Source organism: Xyrauchen texanus, chromosome 27 (genome assembly GCF_025860055.1).
Source record: "Xyrauchen texanus isolate HMW12.3.18 chromosome 27, RBS_HiC_50CHRs, whole genome shotgun sequence".
In the NCBI taxonomy this organism is placed as follows: Eukaryota; Metazoa; Chordata; class Actinopteri; order Cypriniformes; family Catostomidae; genus Xyrauchen; species Xyrauchen texanus.
In genome coordinates this window covers 41186454-41205092 of record NC_068302.1, presented here as the reverse complement: position 1 = coordinate 41205092, position 18639 = coordinate 41186454, and the positions used below count along the sequence as shown (strand labels likewise).

The following is an 18639-nucleotide window of genomic DNA, read 5'->3' as shown; positions in this document are numbered from 1 at the left end:
ATAAATAAATAATAGTATGTAGGGGGCGCTCTAACACAGAAGGAACCGCATGCATTTTCTTTTGCATGCGGTTCCTTCTGGATGGCATATCTTGTTCTGGACATCTAAGATATAACATTAGATTGTTCACACAATCAAGCTCAGAGAAAAGTAAACAATGGCTCATGTTTTAGAGATCTTCCTAAGGTAAAAGCAGATATGTTTTTAGCTATTTGGGGCTTACAGCAGCAGTTATCGGCGCATAAATGAGACGTTTGTATTTGATGAGTTACAGAAATCATATTTCACTTTGTGATTCTTTTGAAAATCTTTTGAACTGTGGTATTAGTGCAACAAAATAAACTGCACAGTCACATTCCTGAGAATGAGAGCTTTCATTTGATATATGACTTGCTCATTTATATGCTATGATAAGGAATGTTATTTATATATAAATATGTATACCGCATTACCTCTAGGGGGCGCTAATTTTCACCGCGAACGTTTTGAGGCCTTATTTTGTTACTTTATGTAACATAAATGCAGAAGTGATGATTATATTTGAGAAGTCCAAATTTTAAGCTTTCAAATGAAACCTCATATGCCTGACTTATGTACACGGAGACTTTAAAGTTTTAAGCGTAAAATTTTTCGTGAAATAACGCCCCCCTTTGTACCCGCCGACATGTTTAAAAATTGTGTCCATTACTTTATATGTCCAAAACTATTAACACATGATGTTGTTGTGTTTGTGTCTGTCTTGTTTTGTGTTGTGGATGGTATTTTTCTTTCTTCAGCTCACACGTATCAGGTGTCGGTGCGGACAGGTGACATGCACGGAGCTGGCACTGATGCCAACGTGTTTCTCACCATCTATGGAGATATGGGTGACACTGGAGAACGCAAACTCAGTAAATCAGAGAGCAGCAGTAACAAGTTCGAGAGAGGAGCAGTGAGTGATTTCAACTGGCACATTCAGAAAGTGTCCAAGTTTGTATTTCATTTATTTTCCGGGAAGACTCATTTCCTTACCAGAGCGACTCAGACATGACTGTGCTAACCTGGTTGAGAGCCGCTAGACAGATTGCTAGCGTATAATTCAACATGTTAACATTGAAATTAACGTCTTTTTCTAGGTTGATAAGTTCAGTATAGAGGCTGTGGATCTCGGTCAGGTGTTTAAGATCAAAATACGTCATGATAACTCGCTGGCGGCTGCAGACTGGTATCTGGATCAGGTGGAGGTGGTGGACGTGGAGACAGAAGAGGTTTATATTTTCCTGTGTGAACGATGGCTCTCCAGAAAGAAAGAAGACAAGCGCATTGAAAGGATTTTCTATATCAAGGTGATGGAAGCTTGTAAAGTATGGAAGCCCTGAACAACACTGAAAGAAAAATTTTACTCTGTAAAATTTGTCCTACAAAAAAAAAAAAGAAGTGTTTTCTGTCACACTAAAAAAAATTCTATAAAAAAATAATAATTCTCTCAAATTTTTTTATTCCCTCAAAAAACATTTCTCTCCAAAATGTTCAGTAGTAAAAATAACTATGATATTTTACAAAAATATCTTTCCTTGATTAAGGTTTTCAAAATATTTTTGTCATAATTTTGTACAACTACAAATCAACAGATCAAGTCCCACATCTGTCATCTGTCACAGTGCAAGCGTAAGATTTCATGCTTACTGATAGTGACACCTGGTGGCCGAGTTTGGTACCGCATGCGTTTTTTTTTTTTTTTTTTTTTTGTTTTTTGTTTTATTTTTTTAATATGTAGAGAGAAAAATAATTAGATAGAAAGAAAAAAAACGTGATTTTTATTTATTTTTATTTTTTTTGCAGTGCTGTTTGGTTAGGTAGCAAACAAAAGTGTTGCCTTTTGAGGACAAGAGATATTTTTGAAAATAAAAAAGAAATTTGAGAGAAAAAAAAAAAACATTTAAAAAAATTTAGTTTTGTTTTTGTAGGACATAAGCTCAGGAAGGCACAAATACACCTTATAAAAAGAAAATTCTGTCATTATTTATTTACCGTCATGTCGTTCCAAACTCATAAGCCGTTTTTGTTTTGTGGAACACAAATTAAGAATTTTAGTATTTTCACACACATCTTTTCTCTACATCAGCAGAAAAAACATAAAAAACATTTTATAATCCAGTTCTTCTGAAGGGCTTTGTAGAACAGACCCAAACAGAGATGATAACTGACCCAAATTAAGTCCCTTTTCACTGATAATCATTGACGCAGATCAGTAACATCCACATCATCAAACATCATGACGTCAAGACTGTGCCATGTTTCATTTAAGATCTGGTAGTGTTGAAGATCATCAGTGAAACATTTATTTTCTACTTTTATGCCATTTTTGGTCATTTTTGTGACATGTCAGACGTGGTCACCATGAACTGTTGCTTTATGTAAAAGAGCTGCATGAATATTCTCTCCCAGTATTGGGTAAATTAATAAATACAAATTAAAAATAAAAAGTAATCCACTACAAATGACTAACTACTTCTCTACAATTATGATTAGATTACTTTACAAATTACTTCTTTGGAAAAGTAATCACATTAATAATTACTTTACTTTTAAGTTACTTTCTAAAACACGCGACAAATAATTTATTTAGTTTTTCTGCTCAACAGATTCAAAATAATGTAAATATTCTCCTTGTTCAGTGTAACTATTACACATTAATAATATTTGTAACTCAAGTAATGTACTTAAAAGTACTTACTTTCATTAAAGGTCAGAAACTGTAATCTGATTACAAGAGTTTTCAAATGTAATTCTTTACACAGCTTTTGTGCTTAAAAGTAATTTGATTACAGTAACTAATTACTTTGTAATCCGATTACACCCAACAGTGTTCTCTACAAATGCTCTGGTGTGCCAATGAACAATAACAGAATAGGAGTTTGGCACGACATGAGGATGAATGGATAATGACAGAATTGTTATTTTAGGGTGACTTATTCCTTTAAGAGAAGTAGAAATAACATAAGGCGTTATTTATACCTCATATACTTTATACATTAGGGCTATGAGGGGGACAGGAATCCTCACAATGTGAAGAGGAACATGCAGAATCCTAAAGCCGGTCTGGACGGCAACATGAACAAGAAGAAAAAGAAGAAGAAGTCCGTCTCAATGGAAGAGGGTCCCAGTGAGTTCATCACATGACACGCCCCTCATGATGTCATTGAACAGAAGAACCACAGCGGATATTTCTCAAGTCGTTTCTTTAGCTGATTATAATTATTACTATCAGGCTCCTTTTTGACTCGGGAGAGGCAGATTATAATTTTTTAATACCACATTATTTTTAGTACGGGAACCAAACTTTGGGACTTTGTCGAGACTATCAAAATACACATAATACATATTTTTTTCAGTTTTTTTTATACAATTTTTTAAGAGATATAAGCATTCAATTTTGACCCAGACATTAATTGTTGCTTTGCACATTATATTATTTAGACTTTTTTGTACATTTATAAATTATATTTATATTTTAACTTATAAAAACTTCACTTACATTTAGCCCCCCAAACTCTCTCACTGACACACACACTAACACACACACTCTCACACACACACTCACACACACACACAGTCAGTCACACACACACACACACACTCACACGCACACACACATACACACAGTCAGTCACACACACACACACACACACACACACACACACACAGTCACTCACGCACACACACACACAGTCACTCACACACACACACACACACACACACACACACACACTCACACGCACACACACATACACACAGTCAGTCACACACACACACACACATACACACAGTCAGTCACACACACACACACACACACACACACATACACACAGTCAGTCCACACACACACACACACACACACACACACACACAGTCACTCACACACACACACACACACACACACACACACACACTCACACGCACACACACATACACACAGTCACTGCACACACACACACACACACACACACACACACACACAGTCACTCACGCACACACACACACAGTCACTCACACACACACACACACACACACACACACACACACTCACACGCACACACACATACACACACACACACACACACACAGTCAGTCACACACACACACACACTCACACGCACACACACATACACACAGTCACTCGCACACACACACACACACACACACACACACACTAACACACACACACACACACACAGTCACTCACACACACACACACACACACTGTAGAGGGTGAAATTCCCAAAATCCTTCCAATTAGTTTTTGGGGATCATTCTAAAAGTGCTGGATTATTTGCTGAAACATCTGTTGGTAAAACGATTACCTGACCTGTTTAACATCTCCTGTTTCAAATCGCCTTATTTCAACTAATCAGATTGAGTTTAGTCTTGAGTTTTTAACGAAGTTTAGTTGAAAATAATATTTTTCTTTCATAACTTTGTATCACCAAGTTATACTGAGCAGTTATGAGTAATAGTAAAAGTAATTCTCATATTTGATGTTCATATAAATTGTATATTATGTAACATTTAGGTAAAATACCCCAAACCTTAAACCTAAACCTAACTGATAGTGTCATAAAAAGCAAACGAGAGATGAAAAACACAATGTCTGAAGCAAACACGTCATTCTGGTGTCTTCTATGACACTTTGGACTCGCGTGTGGGCTCGCGTGTGGGCTCGCGTGTGGACTCGTGTGCTCTTTGGGACTTGTACCCGCTCCGCTGTATCGCATATGCACCGCTCCATCAGTCGAGCTGCCGCGCAATTAAATCACATTTAAACAAGCTTGTAAATGTAAAATGAGTAACGCAAATGTTCAAATAAGTCATGTGCGATCGTAAAAGTGTTTTGATGTCATAAGATAGAATTGTGTGAGGAACAGAGTGAAAAGTAAGTGTTTATTCACTGATAATCTGCCGTTTTACTCTTGATAAAAGTCATTGTTGTTTCAGCGCCTCAAGCGTTCTCCTCTCTTGATTTCATTCTAGCAAGGAAAAAAGTAACTTTTTTGATACTTAAGTACAATTTAATATGAATACTTTTTTACTTTCACTTAAAGTATCATTCCTGGGCCATATTTGAAGTAATTGTTGTTATTGTCTGTTGTACAGTGATCCCGTACCACTTCACCGTGTCTACAGAAGACGACCGTGACGCCAGCACCACCAGTCGAGTTTATGTCATCATCATCGGCCCAAACGATCTGGAAACAGAGCGACTCTGGCTCGATCTGCCCGAAGGGAAGAAAGACTTTGCTGCAGGAAGTATGGAGCATTTTCACTGCTTTGGACTCGATGTGGGCGAAATTAAAAGAGTTGAGGTGAGGTCAAAAATCCTTCTAAAAATCCTTAAAGTCTAATTTACATGAAAGTAGTCATGTTTGCTAAGAATGTAAAACCAAAGTCTTAAAACTGAGTGCATTCTGATGTAAAATACAACGACGGATGAGCCGTGTCGACTGCCAGAACCAAACCAGAAGTGCCAAAAGTAAGCCAGATTCGCCCCAGATTTCTTGCTTTCTGGGTTTAGTTTAACAACTGATCCTGATGGCTGAAGATTCAACTCTCTTTCTGGTCTTCAGTTGGGTCATAACGGAGCGACTCCAGAGAGCTGTTGGCTGGTTAATGAACTGTCTGTAGCTGTGCCCACTAAAGGGATCCAATACAACTTCCTGTGCAAGTGCTGGCTCGCCAAAGACCGAGGAGACGGTCTCACAACGAGAGTCTTCAACATACTGGATGCCACAACTATCAGTATTATCAGAAAGGTGCAATGAAAGACATAAGACACTTGAGATGCATCCATTGTTTCCTGAACTTTCTTGGTTTAATCTGACGGGTTCTTGACGTGTAGGTCCATTGACAGAACCGTTTGTCTCATTTCTCACTCTCTTCTTCAGGTTGTTTACGAGGTGACGGTTGTTACAGGAGACACTCAGAACGCAGGAACAGACACTAACATTTATGTCACTGTGTTTGGGGCCAATGGGAGCACAGAGGAGATGCAGCTACAGAAAAATGAGGACAGGTACAAATTCAGATAGAAAGAAAGTGTTATGCCCGCCTACATGACTATATTGTCAGATGGTGTTGTTCTTTCTATCTTCATGGGTTTGCTCTTCGTTCGTGCGTCTGTAGGTTCGAGAGAGGACAGGAAGACACATTTATCTTGGAGATAGATGACATCGCTCCCTTGAAAAAACTGCGTGTTCGCATCGATGGAACAGGAAGTCGACCTGATTGGTTCCTTGACAAAGTCAGTCAGTTTCAGCTGTCTTCACTTGAAGAGATGGTGCCTTAAATTCCTGTTTGATAGTTGTTTTGTCATAATTATATGCAGTATATACTGTATATACATGTACATTTATATATATATATATATATATATATATATATATATATATATATATATATATATATACCCTGCATTCAGAAAGTATTCATATATTGAGCTCAAGTGCATCCCATTTCTCTGGATCATCTTTGAGATGTTTCTACACTTTGATTTGAGCTCAGCTGTGGCAAATTCAATTGGTTGGACATGATTTGGAAAGGCACACACCTGTTTATATAAGGTATTATAGCTGAAAATGCATATCACAGCAAAAACCAAGCCATGAGATCAAAGGAACGCCTGCAGAGCTCAAAGACAGGATTGTGTCGAGGATCTGGGGAAGAATACAAACACATTTTGGCTGATTGAAGGATCCCAAGAGCACAGTGGCCTCCATAATTCTTAAATGGAAAAAGTTTGGAACAAGCAGGACTCTTCCTAGAGCCACCCGGCCAAACTGAGCAATCGGTGGAGAAGGGCCTTGGTAAGAGAGGTGACCAAGAACCCGATGGTTACTCTGGTTGAGCTCCAGAGATCGCGTGTGGAGACGGGAGAAACTTGCAGAAGGACGACCATCACTGCAACACTCCACCGATCTGAGCTTTATGGCAGAGTGGCCCGACGGATGCCTCTCCTCAGTGCAAGACACATAATAAAACACCTAAAGGACTCTCAGATGGTGAGAAACAAGATTGTTTAGTCTTATGAAATGAACATTGAACTGTTTGGCCTCAATTCCAAGCGTCATGTCTGGAGGACACCAGGCACCCCTCATCACCAGCGCAATACCATCCCAACGGTGAAGCATGGTGGTGGCAGCATCATATCTGGAGGAAACCAGGCACCCCTCATCACCAGCGCAATACCATCCCAACGATGAAGCATGGTGGTGGCAGCATCATATCTGGAGGAAACCAGGCACCCCTCATCACCAGCGCAATACCATCCCAACGGTGAAGCATGGTGGTGGCAGCATCATGTCTGGAGGAAACCAGGCACCCCTCATCACCAGCGCAATACCATCCCAACGGTGAAGCATGGTGGTGGCAGCATCATGTCTGGAGGAAACCAGGCACCCCTCATCACCAGCGCAATACCATCCCAACGGTGAAGCATGGTGGTGGCAGCATCATGTATGGAGGAAACCAGGCACCCCTCATCACCAGCGCAATACCATCCCAATGCTGAAGCATGGTGGTGGCAGCATCATGTCTGGAGGACACCAGGCACCCCTCATCACCAGCGCAATACCATCCCAACGGTGAAGCATGGTGGTGGCAGCATCATGTCTGGAGGAAACCAGGCACCCCTCATCACCAGCGCAATACCATCCCAACGGTGAAGCATGGTGGTGGCAGCATCATGTCTGGAGGAAACCAGGCACCCCTCATCACCAGCGCAATACCATCCCAATGGTGAAGCATGGTGGTGGCAGCATCATGTCTGGAGGAAACCAGGCACCCCTCATCACCAGCGCAATACCATCCCAACGGTGAAGCATGGTGGTGGTCGCATCATGCTGTGGGGGTGTTTTTCAGTGGCAGGGACTGGGGACTGGTCAGGGTTGAAGGAAAGCTTAATGCACCAAAATACCGAGATATCCTTAATGAACACCTGGTCCAGAGCGCTCAGGACCTCAGACTGGGCCTGAACATTCACCTTCCAACAGGACAATGACCCTAACACACAAGAGTGGCTTCAGGACATCTCTGTGAATGTCCTTGAGTGGCCCAGACAGAGCTCGGACTTGAACCCAATTGAACATCCCTGGAGAGACCTGAAAATGCCAGTCCACCGATGGTCCCCATCCAACCTGACAGAGCTTGAGAGGATCTGCAGAGAAGAGGCAGAAAATCCCCAAATCCAGGTGTGCAAAGCTTTTTGCATCACACCCAAAAAGACTTGATGTTGTAATCGCTGGCAAAGGTGCTTCAACTAAGTACTGAGTTAAGGGTCTGAATACTTATGCCAATGTGATATTTCAGTCTTCTCTTTATATTAATTTTCAAAGTTACCACAAATCTGATTTTTGCTTTGTCATTATGGGGTATGGAGTGTAGACCGATGTGAAAAAAACGTTTTAAACTCAGCATTTTAACATAAGGCTACAACACAAAAAAAGTGAAAAAATTAAGGGGACTGAATACTTTTTGAATGCACTCAGGGATAAATTACAGTCTGGGCCAATGGGGCCAGTGCCCAGGGGCCCTTGACTACCAGGGGGGGGGCCCTGGGCTTTAAGGTTGCTCGATCCCACCACCCAACCCCCCCCATTTGTTTAATTCTGTCACATGATCCAGATGATGATGAGAAATCTGACCACTGAGGACGTGTATGTCTTCACATATGAGGAGTGGCTCTCGAAGACCAAAGGACCCAAAAGAACGAAAGTGTGTGAACTTCCTGCAGTGGTGGACGACGAGGAGATGGTGGAGAAAACCACATATATCATTCAGGTCAAAACCAGTGATGTTGCAGGTATGTCAGATATGAACCAGGAGACAAGTCTCCATTTGCTGTAGGAGAAACAACGGAGATACTAAAGAGATATCTTTTGCGATTGTGTTGTAGTAAATGCATATCATGAGGTAATGTGGGAATCTTAACAGTTGTCATGTGTTATTGTGCAGGTGCTGGTACAGATGCCAATGTGTTTCTGATTGTGTTTGGGGAAAACGGTGACACAGGGATGCTGGCATTGAAGGAAAGCAGCAACAGAAACAAGTTTGAGCGCAAACAGGTGGATGTGTTCAGATTCATGGACATTCTGAGTCTGGGTGAACTGTCAAAGGTCAGAGTGTGGCATGACAATAAAGGTGAGAAAAACATGCAGACTTTATAAAATCTCAGTGTTTATCTGGAGTTTATCTGGAGTGCCAATTCTGGCCCTGTGGACTCTTAGAAAATAAACTCCCTTTTGAAAATTTTTCACCCTCTCGCTAGTTTATTTAACCCTCCTATTCTGGTAGTGACTTCCTCCACTTGTCATCTAAACACAAGAACAATTTGGACTTGATTCAATAAGTATAAGTAGTCATAAAATAAAACAAATAAAAAAACGGCACCTTTGATGTTTGCGTTTTGACCGTAGGAAATGAATGGGAAAGACTAAAACACAGAGCAGTTTTTTATTTTTATTTTGTCAAATCTATAAATCAGCCACAAAGCAGAACACATACACAGACATGAGGGGGTAAGACCATAACCCACAATGCAACACACACACTCATGCACACACACATACACATACTCATGCACACACACACACACAGACAGTCATGTACACACACACACACACATGTTGTGTTTCCATGTTTTATGGGGACTTTCCATAGACATAATGGTTTTTATACTGTACAAACTTCATATTCTATCCCCTAAACCTAACCCTACCCCTAAACCTAACCCTCACAGAAAACTTTCTGCATTTTTACCTTTTCAAAAAACATAATTTAGTATGATTTATAAGCTGTTTTCCTCATGGGGACCGACAAAATGTCCCCACAAGGTCAAAAATTTCGGGTTTTACTATCCTTATGGGGACATTTGGTCCCCACAAAGTGATAAATACACGCTCACACACACACACACATATGCACACACACACACACATGCACTCTCACACACACACACACACACACACACACATGCACTCTCACACACACACACAGACACACACATGCACTCTCACACACACACACACACACACACACATGCACTCTCACACACACACACAGACACACACATGCACTCTCACACAGACACACACATGCACACACACACACACATGCACTAACATGCACACACACACACACTCATGCACACACGCACACACACATGCACACACACACGCACACACACATGCACACACACACACACACACACACACACACACACACACACATGCACTCTCACACACACACACACATGCACTCTCACACACACACAGACACACATGCACTCTCTCACACACACACACACACACATATGCACTCTCTCTCACACACACACACACACACACACACATATGCACTCTCTCACATGCACACACACACAGACAGTCATGCACACACACACACACACACTCACGCACATGCACTCTCACATGCACACACACACAGACAGACAGTCATGCACACACACACACACACACACACACACTCACGCACACACACACAGACAGTCATGCACACACTCACGCACGTATGCACACAGAGACCAAACAACAAAGTCTGAGTCTGATTTATACCCTAAATTGAATTTTCAGTCTATTGCTGTTTATTACTGTTGATTGTCTTTACATTATTATGAATTTAATTTTAAGTTATAACATTTTGATTTTTAAAATAAATTATTGGTAACAAAATTATTATGTTATGTCTTCTTTGTAACACCAGATCAGGTTTGACTGCTGTAATCATAAAGTGACATTGCAAAAATTAACTCTTCAAAACAGTAAAAAAACTAAACTTTGACAGTTTGATAATGCCTAAATCTAAATGCATAACTTGAGGTCAAATGTAGAATTACAGCACAGCGCGTGGCTGCATAGAACACTGCCGCCATCTACTGGCTATTATTGTCATAACATGATTTTCAATCTTCAATTTTTAGTGTTTAAGTTGCATAAATGTGCTTATTTCCATATGCAAATGAATGGTGAAATTGAGAACTGTATATATAAATAATATCTAAAAACCATACTTTTACTTTAGGGAAGAAGATTTTATTTTTACCTTTTTAAATTGTTTCAAAAAGTCAAAAATGACCGCAAACAGCAAAGCGGCCCTTGTTGAACAGAACAGGAGGGTTAATTGGTCTACTAACTAGCAAATGTCCAACAGTGTATGTACATGCATCACAGGAGATTTACGTCATTCTTCCTTTTTTTTAAACGAAATAGCTAATTAATTTGTCTTGCTAAGACTAATTTCATAGCTAGCATTTAATACATCATAATATGCACACAACGGCAATATTTTCAACCTTTCATCTTGGGTGCATTTCTTAAAACATCACATATATTCATGTTTAATCTCAAGTATGCTCTTACACTAACTATTAAGTACACTAACTTAATAAATAAATAAAACTGGGCTTAAATTGTTGGTTGTGGTGAAATGACACCACATCTGAGGGGCAGTCGTAATTTTAGTAGAAATGGCAAAAATGTTTCCCAATGGTTTATGCTTATTTAATTGTATATTAATTTCTTTGTAGGCCAATTCATATTTTTATGATGGTTTTTCAGATTTTAAGATTGAAAGTCTACGTCAGTGACAAAGGTTAAACAAAACCAAACAAAAGGCATCTGAAAAGTAGCGTAGAGTTAAAAGTGGTTAAAAGTTTCCAAGACAAATGTGAACTTTTGTCATCAGGTCCTGCTCCGGGATGGCATTTGGAATACATTGATATAAAAGACGATTTTCTGAGTCAAACCTTCCGTTTCCCGTGTGACCGTTGGCTCGCCAAAAATGAAGACGACGGTCAGATCATGAGAGAGCTGGCGTGTGCCAATAATGATATTCTGGATGTCAGTGACAAGACCAGTAAGAATGGGACATTTACTCGGTAACACTAGTAAAATGACTCCGTTTTGTGCATGTGAATTTTGAACATGTTTTGTCTTTTCAGAATATGAGATCGAGATCACAACAGCCAACGTTGACGATGCCGAGACGAAGGAGAACGCTTGGATCGTGCTGGAGGGAAGGAAAGGACGTTCAAAGGAGTTTATGATGGAAAACTCAAAGAAAAAGAGATTTACGCGGTATGTTCGACTCGCCTCGACTCGCTTTGCTGTTCTGAGCTTGCATTTCCACTGCAGTTTAGTGCCGCCTCATTGTGGCTGGGATTATAGGCTGATCGTCATAGTTACGCCGCCTCTACTGCCGTGACATCATCTTAAACACAACACAAACTGACCATAAACAATAACACGAGCGCTAGCTGTTAGCGACTAGCTCATTGTGCTGCATAAAGCAGTTGTTGCATGGTCAATTAAATAAAGTGAAGCTTATATAGAGCAGAATATAGAGTTAGCGTAACAAAACGTACCATCCTCCATCGTGGATCAACGCCAGTACAGCGCACTCTCCCTCCCATTGCTCGCCGGTTTAGGAATGATACTGTTGTCGCTGTTGCTAACTTTAAAACTAGCGGGTTGATATCGCATGTTGGAAATCCAGTGACGCTGGTAGAGACGATTCTCTCTGACCAATCAGTGATCTGCAGGGTTTTGATGTCACATTTAGTATCGGCTCGGCCCGCTTGCAACCTCAACCGAGGTGGTACTAAAAAAGTATCAGGTACCAGGTGCAATCCACAGTGGAAAACCCCCAAAAAGTACCATGCAGCAGAAAAGTGCCATGGTAAGTGTTCTCAGACCCCCCTCAAAGCACCCAAAAGCGAACCATACTCAGACCACCTCCTGAGGTTCGATTATGGGTCCATTTGTGGTTCGATTGATTTGTGCGATGAGAACACCAGTCACTTATGTCATTTTATGAAAATGCAATATTCTTCAAAGCCTTAAAAGTCATCATATTGCCCATTTTATTATACGATTACAAGTTAAACATCAATAAATGACTAGTTAACGTGTGGGCCTATCTGTAATAAGTATATGTACACCTTAAGAACTATGACAATTGATTATCATAATAAATCACAATTTTTTATGAACAATTACTGTCAGCCAAATTTCATAATCGTGACAGCCCTAGCTGCAATGGGGTCTGAGTTTCTAAGGAGCTGTGGTTGGAACAACAAGGGGTCTGAGACCACAATAACGTCAAGAGGACCAAAAAGGTAACTGGGTCCTCTTTTAAGTCCACTTACATTGTGAACACCAAAAGCACTGAGCTCATTTGCGGCCGGTTCCCTTTCTGGTTCACTTTAACCGAACTGGGGTCGCTGGTTCACTCAAAACAAACTATATGTCAAACCACCTTAAGACAGCAAAGATAAAGGTGTCATGTCTGCTCCAATCACTGCTTCTGTAAGCCCCAAATTAGCCAAAACTCTATATCAACTCTTACCTTAGGCTGTTCTCTTCAAAATTAGCCGTTTTTTAATCCATTCTCTATGAGCTTGCTTGGTAAAAATGTATATCTCAGATGTCCAGAAAAAGATCAGCAGAAAACTCACGATAAGTTATCATCCATCCATCTTCAACCGCTTATCTGAAGTCGGGTCGCGGGGGCAGCTGCTCCAGCAGGGGGCGCCAAACTTCCCTATCCCGAGCCACATTAACCAGCTCTGACTGGGGGACCCCAGGGCGTTCCCAGGCCAGTGTGGAGATGTAATCTCTCCACCTAGTCCTGGGTCTTCCCCGAGGCCTCCTCCCAGCTGGACGTGCCTGAAACACCTCCCTGGGGGGGCGGGCAGGGGGCATCCTTACCAGGTGTCCAAACCACCTCAACTGACTCCTTTCGACGCAAATTGAGCAGCGGCTCTACTCCGAGCTCCTCACGGATGACTGAGCTCCTCACCCTATCTCTAAGGGAGAAGCCCGCCACCCTTCTGAGGAACCCCATTTCGGCCGCTTGTACTCGTGACCTAGTTCTTTCGGTCATGACCCTATGACGACATGTTATCAATTGTTGATAATTCTACGTTATACGTTATTGATCCCAGCTTTCCGAAGACACCTCGATTGAGCTTCTAGTCCATTCAGAGGCCGGGATATTGATGAAACAGTGGGGAACATGCAATTGACTAGATGTCAATTGTGTGAGTGTCCAGCTGTGTTAGAGCGCCACCTACATTTGAGATCTGTATATTGTGATCGAAGTTCGTAGATTAAATAACTTTTCTAGAGTACTTGCTGACATCTAGTGGAATGAAATAAGACTGCAGGGAGAGCAAACAGAACCAAAATAACATGCTTTTGAAGTTAGAACAAAATTTCAAAGTTTATTTAAAATGAGACCAATTTTTACAATTTTGCAACATTCTGACGCACCTACTCATTCTTCATTATGACTATTTTTTAACAGTGAAGTATGGTAATTTGTCCATTAACTTTTCATTAGTATAATTGGAAATAAAAGCAAATATAATGTGACTGTTTATTTCAGTGGTGCCACGGATTCGTTTGAGTATTCCTCCAAAAATTTGGGAGAGATAGTTGGTATTTGTTTGGGCCACATAACGAAGGAGAAAAAAGTGAAGAGTGGATCTTTCTGGCGCGTGCAGGAAGTGGTGGTGACCGAGAAAGAGCTTGGAAACAAGTGAGTACATTTGTAATATTCTCATTACTCAAACACAACAGACAGTCATTCTGGCTCCGTCTGTCCTCCACAGATATTATTTCACCTGTGACGCTCAGATCCCACTGGCAGCCAAAAAAGATGAATTCATGACTTTTGAGTGTACCAAAACTGTGGAGAGTTTCGCCAGCAAAGTCCACAGTTTGGTGCCGGTCAAATATGAAATTATCATCATCACGGGAGACGTGAAGGGAGCCGCCACCGATGCCAACGTCTTTATCACGATCTACGGCGTCAACGGAGACTCGGGCAAGCGAGCGCTGAAGCAGAAGTTCAGAAACCTGTTTGAAAGAGGACGCACGGACCGCTTCCTGCTGGAGATGCTGGATTTGGGGGAACTGTTGAGGGTCAGAGTTGAACATGACAACAGCAGCACGTCACCCGGATGGTTCCTGGAGTGCGTGGAGGTCACAAACACCGCCAATTGGGTCACCACCATATTCGTTTGTGGAAAGTGGTTGGACAAAAATAAAGCAGATGGGCAAATTCAAAGAGTGCTCTACCCCAAATATTAAACGAATGCTTTTATACCTGAAGCCTGATTCAGGCCCGGGACAAAGACTAATTTGTACATTTTTACAAAAATTCAAATAAACCTCTTTTGTTATCAGAATTAATGTTTACTGCAGGGAAAATCTCTTGAACCAAAAGCCTTGTTGATGAGCAGGATTATGTTCTCTTGGGATCGAACCTGCAACCTTTGTGTCAGCAGCCAAACAACCTTGAGTTGTTAACCATTTATTTTTATTCACATTCTCACCTTGCGTAAGAAACTACAACATAATGCATTGTTGTAAATGAAAGGGCACTTTTTTAAAGTACCCTGTAATATGTAGTTTTTGAAGCCACATGCTGTTTGATTTTGCCTCCTGAAGGGCTCCACAAATGTCTTAAACATATTTTAGTATGTTTCTTCTACATCATTTTTTTTCATCTTCAAGAAGTTAATTATATTTGTTGTAAACTGATCAACTTTGTCTAATGTAGCTTTACAGGAAATTGAGAAAATATGAACGTTGTCATATGGCAACACTGTACCACAATGGAACGCAATGCCTAGTGACATGCAAAACCATATTAGCAACAGACTAGCAACGCATATCTACTTGCATATCTATATGTCAGCACTGCCTAGCTACATGCTAAAATGCGCTAGCAACATGCTAACAACACCTAGCTTGGTGCTAAATTATGCTAGCAACACCTAGCTTGGTGTTAAAACATGCTACATGTTAGCAACACCTAGCAACATGTTAAAACATGATAACAACCCCTAGAAACATGCTAAAACATGCTATCAACCCTTCGCCACATGTTAACAACACCTATCTTAGTGCTAGAACATGCTAGCAAAGCCTAGCTACATGCTAAGATATGTTAGCAACACCAAGCTAAGTGTTAAAACATGCTAGGAACACACAGTGAAGTGCAAAAACATGCTATCAATGCTTAGCTAAGAGATAAAACATGTTAGTAATGTCTAACTAAGTACTAACACATGTTAACAACATGCAAACTACATGATAAAACTGCTAGCTACATGTTAAAACATGCTATCGACACTAAGATACACGATAAATCATGCTAGCAACATGCTAAATATGCTAGCAACCCTTCGCAACATGCTAACAACACCTAGCTTAGTGTTAAAACATGCTAGCAAAGCCTAGCTACATGTTAAGACATGCAAGCAACACCAAGCTAAGTGCTAAAACATGCTAGGAACACATAGTGAAGTGCTAAAACATGCTATCAACATGCTAAATCATGTCACCAACACCTAGCAACATGTTAAAAATACCTAGCTAAGTGCAAAACATGCTAGCATCATGGTAACAACATGCTAAAACATGCAAGACAGTACACATTATTTAAATTTCTATGCTTATAAAACTTTAAACTTTCAGACTAGACTTTTTCCAGCCAACCTCAAAGTTTGCATTTTCTCATTGGTAATTTTAACAGACATGTGCATCAATTACATTATTGCATTTAACCACAATATAATTGCATATAATTATGCATAAATGGAACAAAACAATCATGATTTATATTTCTTTTCAGGAAAAGGCAAGAAGAGTGCAGTTAGCTCTTTTGAATAACAATAGAAGAGCTTGGCCTTCGAGATAATGAAATGGGCATCGATATCAGCAATATTATAGAATGCATATTTTTTCACTTCATTTGAGCTTGTAGGAGTTCCATGTTTCCATGTACAGTATATACATATGTATATAAATAATTATTTAATTGAAGGAGAAATTAATCATTTTGAAAAAAACTAGTTTTTGGGCCATTTTCCATTACATACAGGTACAGCGCTGCCATGTGGCAATGTTTCCCAAAATTTGGACAATTCTTTCTTTTCTCAAAAATGTCTATTTATATTGTTATTAGAGCAATTTCATGTCAGAAAAATCAAATGTGGAAAAATATTCCAATATTCCAATAGAACAAAAAGTGTACCATACAGCGTTGAAGTTTTTTCATATCTCATATATTCTGAATCCATAACATTGTTTTCAGGAGAGTACACTTGAAATGTTCAAACCCTAAATAGTGGTGCCGCCTTGGCCCTGTACAAGTCCTGGACACCCTAAAGATAACATAAACAAGTAACTTACTGCTGGTCATCATTCAAGCAATAACTTTTATGACCATTTATACCTTGTTTGAGATGGAAATGACCACAAAACATCATATAATTAATTCAGACAATAATATCAATAATTTGATTGTGTAAAAGTTTAATAAAATGACTTATTCTGTCCCCGAGCAATTTTGAGTTGAAGCTAATATCTGAAGACAGCTAGCTGCACTACCAGCTTTTACCAACAGGGCAAAACTACATTAAAGCATTATATTTTTTAAATACACTGTGCAACTATCAGCATTAAACAGCATTTGAACAGATATGTCATTATGTAAATAAATCTACATGAATCATCCAAACAAACTAATTCACTAAAATGAATCAGACTTTCTAATGATGGATATGAGAGAGCGGTTTAGGAGAGCCTGTTTGATCGGTTTCTTGTCCTAGAATAGAGTCTAGGACATTGGGAAAACGTTTGAATTTGGACGTTTTGCGTCCTGGAATGGAGTTTTTTGCATCCAGGATTTTTGCAATGATGCAGACAATCCTAGACTTATGGCAACCCAAACCATGACACTTTATTTGGATTGAATTCAACCGGTCAAAAGTCTGATCACTACATTTACATTCATTAAATATCTTGTAACTGTTCATTAAAGCACCGTATAAATCACCATCATATAAATCATCACTATCTGTCGCTGCTCCACTTTTAAAGGTGTGGTGCCCTTTAATTGTGGGTGTCTTGCATTAAAGCCAATGTATGTCTGTCTTTCATTGGCTGATTGCTCTGATGATGTCATGAGAAGTGTTGATGACTGACCTTGATCAGCTGTGGAGAGGCTTATAAAAGCTTGTGTGTTTCTTACAGTTGAGTTTGACGGTATTTCGCAGTGGTCATTAATTCATTTCCTCTAGTCTGTTTTTTGTTTACAACATTTGTCAAGCCGATATATATGATACAACAATAAGTGGGGATGAGTTCTTGCTAAATGAATGGACCGTATTTTAATATGATGTCATCACTGGGGATCAAACTTTGAGCATCTCCCGCATGTCCTGATTCCTGAACACATGCACAGTGCGCTGCACCACAGCTCTGATTTAACTGGATAATGTTGAATATCCTGCCACAGTTGGCCTAAAGTTACAAAACTAATGCATTTAAAAGCGGTCCCTGAAAATCAAGAGTTTATGGCATGCCTTTTTAAAAGATGCTAACACTATCTTAGCTACATGCTAAAACATGCTAGTAACAGCTAGCAACATGTTAACAACACCTATCTTAGTGTTAGCATATGCAAGCAATGCCTAGCTACATGCTAAGATATGCTATCAACACCAAGCTAAGTGCTAAAACATGTTAGGAAAACATAGTAAAGTGCAAAAACCCCTAGAAACATGTTAAAACATGA

General features: G+C 40.0%; 1 protein-coding gene across 1 annotated transcript in view; it reads left to right on the top strand.

Annotated features, from left to right (window-relative positions):
- The window catches only part of loxhd1b (lipoxygenase homology PLAT domains 1b), a 53353-nt gene extending 38210 nt beyond the window's left edge, over nucleotides 1-15143 (top strand). Inside the window, exons 29-41 of the mRNA XM_052093891.1 lie at nucleotides 777-931; nucleotides 1116-1325; nucleotides 3019-3145; nucleotides 5134-5342; nucleotides 5604-5789; nucleotides 5922-6049; nucleotides 6160-6277; nucleotides 8656-8833; nucleotides 8986-9171; nucleotides 11734-11904; nucleotides 11990-12125; nucleotides 14437-14589; nucleotides 14663-15143. Coding sequence (XP_051949851.1) covers nucleotides 777-931; nucleotides 1116-1325; nucleotides 3019-3145; nucleotides 5134-5342; nucleotides 5604-5789; nucleotides 5922-6049; nucleotides 6160-6277; nucleotides 8656-8833; nucleotides 8986-9171; nucleotides 11734-11904; nucleotides 11990-12125; nucleotides 14437-14589; nucleotides 14663-15143 — 2438 coding nt within the window. The remainder of the gene's footprint in view (nucleotides 1-776; nucleotides 932-1115; nucleotides 1326-3018; nucleotides 3146-5133; nucleotides 5343-5603; nucleotides 5790-5921; nucleotides 6050-6159; nucleotides 6278-8655; nucleotides 8834-8985; nucleotides 9172-11733; nucleotides 11905-11989; nucleotides 12126-14436; nucleotides 14590-14662) is intronic.
- Nucleotides 15144-18639: the final 3496 nt, after the last annotated feature.